This window comes from Pyricularia pennisetigena, assembly GCF_004337985.1.
Source record: "Pyricularia pennisetigena strain Br36 chromosome 4 map unlocalized Pyricularia_pennisetigena_Br36_Scf_11, whole genome shotgun sequence".
In the NCBI taxonomy this organism is placed as follows: Eukaryota; Fungi; Ascomycota; class Sordariomycetes; order Magnaporthales; family Pyriculariaceae; genus Pyricularia; species Pyricularia pennisetigena.
In genome coordinates this window covers 770,121-775,166 of record NW_021940923.1, presented here as the reverse complement: position 1 = coordinate 775,166, position 5,046 = coordinate 770,121, and the positions used below count along the sequence as shown (strand labels likewise).

Genomic DNA, 5,046 nt, shown 5'->3' with positions numbered 1-5,046 from the left:
AAAAAAAAGAAGAGAGAGAAAAAAAAGAAAAAGATTGATAAAAATGCCAGTCTAAAAACCCAGTATCAATCTTTTTTTTTCTTTCTTTCTTTTGCTCATGCCGTCTTGACGACGCCAGCCCATGTCCACAGGAAGGGATTCGACGCGGTCGAGGTGAGCTCGTGGATGCGGCCGCCCGAGAGCCCAAACAGGCTCATGGACTGGGTGGCGGCCAGGGACTGGAACTGGGCCGTCTTGCCGTCCGACTTGCCGCCGTCAAAGTTTGTGATCGAGGCCGACTGCACGCTCCACGTGTCGCCGCGCCAGACCGCCGACATGAGCTGGTTGCGCGTGTCCGTGTACGACAGCAAGTTGTTGAACCATCCGTTTGCGCCGTACGTGATGCTCGCGATCTCGGGCGACGGGTTGATGGAGAGGCCGGCGGCGAGGGGCTTGTCTGTTTTTTTGGGGGGGTGGGGGGGTTAGCGCGCTTGTTTCGTGTCCTTGTTGTCATGCGATTCATGTTTGTTGTGCTTTTTTTGCAGTGCTGAAGGGCGGAGGGTGGGGGAGGGGGGGGGAATAAGAGGTTGAAGGCTAGTCCGTGTTTCCAAATTGCAAGCGCGGTATTGCCGATTGGTGGAAGGTGGCCCGGTTGGGGAAAGAGTGGAGAGAGGCAAGAAGAAAAGAGAAGGAATTAAGGTTCGGTTCAGGCAGGGGCCGCTTGGTTTCACGCCTGGGCCAGGTTTCAGGAACAGAAACCCCGATAAAAAAAAAAAAAGAAAAACATGTGGGTTCTTTACCCAACTCGTTCTTCCCCACCACAGTTTTGACCAAAAGCAGGAAAGCTTGAGGCTTATGTTGTGGAGAAGATAGAAAGAAAACGACAAGCGAACTTACCAAAGTTGCCCTGCGCCCACCCAAAGTTGTTCAGAGGCCCGTTCAGCAGCTCCACCAGGTTCGTGCCGGCGGCCATGTACAGCCGCAGGGCGTTGGTCTCGGCTCCATAGGGCCCGGTGCCTCGGAAGTCGGTAAAGGTAGACATGGAGAGGGCGGTGCCGGGAGCGGCCGACTCGAAGATGCTGCCCTGGTCCACCCAGTCGCCGTTGGTAAAGTTGGCCAGCCTGATCTGGTTGGTGGTCTCGTCCTGCCACGTCATGAAGAGGCTCTGCGAGCAGTTTGTGCACAGCTGGCGCGTGCATCCGAGCCGGGACCCGGGCGCGGCCGTCGCCTTGATTTTAGTGCTCATCATGCCCATGTTCCAGCTGTCGACGTTGGGGACGGTGCAGAAGAGCTCCCGCACCTCGCGCTTCGAGTTTAGGTAGTAGATGTTGTGCTGGGTGTTGTCCGACACGGCCGTCAGCGGCGTGCCCGAGAGCACGTCCAGGCCCGTCAGGTTGCCCTTGGCCATGATGTCCTTGGTCACGTTGAACGTCTTCCACATGTTGCTGAGCGAGTCGCGCGTCGACACCATGAGGCTGTTGTCGCGGGTCTGGTACACGACGGCCGTGTGGCCGACGCCGTTGGCCTCGGTCCAGTTCATGGCCGCGATGTGGCCCTTGTCCAGGATACCGTTGGCGCCCGCGTCCTTCTTGGCCGCCCCGCCCACCGCCACGCCGACCGAGATGGCAATGATGAGCACGAGGACCAGCGCCAGCGCCGCCGCGGCGTACATGACCTTCTTGCGCGGGTAGCCCCAGATGAAGGGCTTGTCGACCGGCTTGGGCACGTCGCCCTGCGCCACGCCCGCCTCGCCGCGGTACGTCGCCGCCATCTGAGCCACCTCGGCCTCGCTGTACGACTTGTACGCCGGCGCCGGCTCCGCCACCATGGACGCCGAGCTGGGTGACCTCCTGAGCCCGGCCGTCTTGACGTCCGACGGCGCCGCCGCGCTCTTGCTGCTGCTGTCGCCCGCCCCGGGGAGGCCGACGGGCGGCCACGCGAGCGTCGCGCTCTCGGTCGACTCGGGCAGGCTGTGGTCCGGATTGTACTCGACCTCGAGGCAGATCTTTTCGTCCCAGTACTCCTGCGTCGGCTGCACCACCGGCGGCGGCGTGGGCACCACCTCGATCTGACCCGACGGACCAGGCGTCATGGTCTGCTGCAGCTGCTGCTGCTGTTGAGACGCTGCCGGATATGTGGAAGCGGCCGCACCGCCGCTCTGTGCTCCTCCGGGTGTGACAGCGCTCGGGAGCGCGGCCGGCGAGGCGGTGGCCTGCGCAGGCGTCGCCAGCGACTGGACGGGCGACACGGTCATTTCGATCTCTTCGGGCTTGTTGTTGTTGTTGTTGTTCATGTCGTTGCTGTTTGGGATCGACAACGTCGGGATCATGGGAGGTCCTGTTCCCGACATTCTTTTTTTTTTTCTTTTTCTGTTGCTGTTATTTGCGTTGGTGATGTTTTTTTCCGAGCTGCTGTGATTTCGATCTCTTGTTCTCTTTTTTTTTTCTTTTGCTCTCTTTTCTTTTCTTCCCCTTCCTCCCCGAGGCTTGGATTATCGGATTTGTCTTTTCAGTCTGTTGTTGGCGGCGATATGACCCGTTCCTTTCTTTCCTTCCTCCCCTGTGATCAAAGGAAGTAAGAAAGAAAAGTCAAGATTATTTTGTTTGCACCAGCAACAACAAAAAAACCCTGGTACAAAACAAGGCCAAAAGCAAAAAAGAGGGGAAAAAAGAAGAAAGACAAAAAGAAAGAAAAAGAGATACTAAAAAGAATGAAAGATCCCTCACAAGTGGGGGATATAGTTGTCGAGCCGGATTAATATCAAGTTGTAATGGGGGGGAAATGCCTCTCCTCCTTGAATTAGGGAACAAAAACCAAGGCAAAAAGGACCAGCAAGGGAGAGAATGGCAAAAAAAAAAAAAAAGAAAGAAAGACTTGAGGTTGGGATGAGGAAAAAGACAAGAGGAACAGAGAGTGAGGACACCAGAAGGGGGGTATGGAGTAATCAAGTCTGAAACGAACCAAAGCCAAAATAAAGTGAGGATTTAAAAAAAGAATGGAAGCGGGCACGACCTGCGTGTCTCGATCAAAGGAGAGAACGAGAAGCGGACGAAAGAAAGGAGCGCAGATGCGTAAACCATATACATTTGGCGAAGAGAAGAAAAAGAAAAAGAAAAAGAAAAAAAAAGGGAAAAGAAAAGAAGGGGAAAAAGAAACGTAAACTTGAATAGAGTGACGAAAATGTGGGAAACAATATGATTTTGACAAGAAGCGTAGATCAAAAGAGTTGAGAAACACAGATGGACAGGGAAAAGACGTCCCGACACTCCCCCCCAAGAGAGTCCGTGCTGTTCAGCGATTCGTGCGTCGTAGCAACAAGTCTTGTATCTGTGGCCCGGAAGAAGGGTCGAACCGAGAGGAACAAAGAGGATACCCAGAGAGACAAACAAAGCGGAGGTAGGAAGGGGGGGGGTCTGTCTTCTTTCTCTCTCACAAAGCAACCAAGGAAAGGAAGGGTAGCGCTGCCATGCATGCAGTCACTAAGTGGTACTCGGTAGCGTACGAGTAGAGTAGCAACCACCACCACCGCACGCACACACACACACACACACACACACACATACAAGAAGACCCTACAGAGCCCAGTTCCAAAGCTGGCTCCTGCTGAGGACCTCTGAGGTGAGGACCCATCACGACCATACAGATCATGTATCCGGGAGGGCGGGCCCCTCTCCTCTGGGTTGCATGCATGGCTTGACGCGGCCAGGGGGGAGGGAGATGGCTGCGAATGGGGTGGGTTCCGCCCTCCCGGGGTCATCCCAACCAGGGCCAAGTTAAGCTATGGGCTTGTCGTGTGTGGCATCTCTTTTTTTTCCTCTCTTTCTGCAAGGGAGCTTGATCGATCAAGGATGCTGCAGAAACGCGCACACCAAAAGGTGCAGAGAAGAGAAAAGAAAAAAAAAAAGGCTGCCCTGTTTTTGTGGAGATGGGGCTTCTCTGGGGTGGAGGTCTCGGCTCTCAAAGAGATCATGCGCCGGGCCAGGGGCCGAAGCAACGGTTTTGGTACGAAGTCTAACGGCAGGATCTCGGTGCTACCGCCGAATACATGCAGGAATTGCATCACTGGCCGAAAGAAAAAAACAAAAAAAAAAAAGAGTTGAAATGACAGACACGGAAATTCAATCAAGGTTTGTCAAAAAATGCAGATGACAGGTTCCTAAGAAGAAAGTGTGAGGGAAAAAAAAAAAGTCAAGCTAAAACGATACAAGCCTCAATTGGCGGCTGTCTGTTTATTCGTCCCGTCCTCGGTCGTGGTCTTTTCTTCTTTCTTTCTTTTGCAACAAAAAGCCAAACCAAAACCAGGGCTCCATGCCTCGGTAACGACAGCGCGCGATACGATATGGAAGATGAAGAAAAAAAAAACACAACCCTGGACGGTGCTGGTCAGTGGCAGGCTGTGCTTGGATCACCCGCAACATCTGGCATGGGGTTACGGGCAGGGTTACTTACTCGCGGGGTGGCGACGACTTGAGAGGACTCTACTCCGCCAAGCCCGCGTCTGTATTACTACAGACTACTGCACGGTTTGTACTAGGTAGTACGTGGCCAAGCACCACTAACCAAGCTAAAAAGCCCACCTTTTTTTGTCTGTTCAACTCTTCAGCATCCGAAGCGGGCGGGTAGAAAAGATAACAGCGTACATCCTGGTATTTTGTACCAATGCGATAGGGAATGATTGCATAACTCATTAGATGACTGACAACCTGGGGACCCAGAGCTTTGGGCCGACTACAGTTGACTGATACGAAATGATACGATCAAGTAAGGTACGTGGAGGCGACAGCTGAGAAAGCTGCGAGAACAGAGAACAAAAAGAGAACAGAAAAAAGGAAAGTGTTTTATTTGTCACGACTAATCCAGTTCCGAGGATTCAAAATAAACAGCGAGAAACAATGCACAAATTTGTGCTTCAAACGATGCTACAATCTCGCAACGCATTTCTCGGGGGCAAACCACAACAGAGAAAAAAAAGAGAAACAGAAACGAAGCGACCGTCTGCTTCCTTTGCTTTTTGCCGTTTTTGCCACCATAAAACATGCGCTTCGGCACCGCGGGGGAAAATGAGAG

The 5,046-nt window shown here is 53.4% G+C and overlaps 1 protein-coding gene across 1 annotated transcript; it reads right to left on the bottom strand.

Moving 5' to 3' along the window:
- Positions 1–95: 95 nt before the first annotated feature.
- PpBr36_10797 (uncharacterized protein) lies at positions 96–2,329 on the bottom strand (the record flags this gene model as incomplete). The annotated part of the gene is made up of 2 exons (XM_029897905.1): positions 96–436; positions 877–2,329. The coding sequence occupies 2 exons, from the start codon at positions 2,327–2,329 to the stop codon at positions 96–98; spliced, it is 1,794 nt and encodes a 597-aa protein (XP_029743725.1).
- Between the last annotated feature and the right edge of the window lie 2,717 nt (positions 2,330–5,046).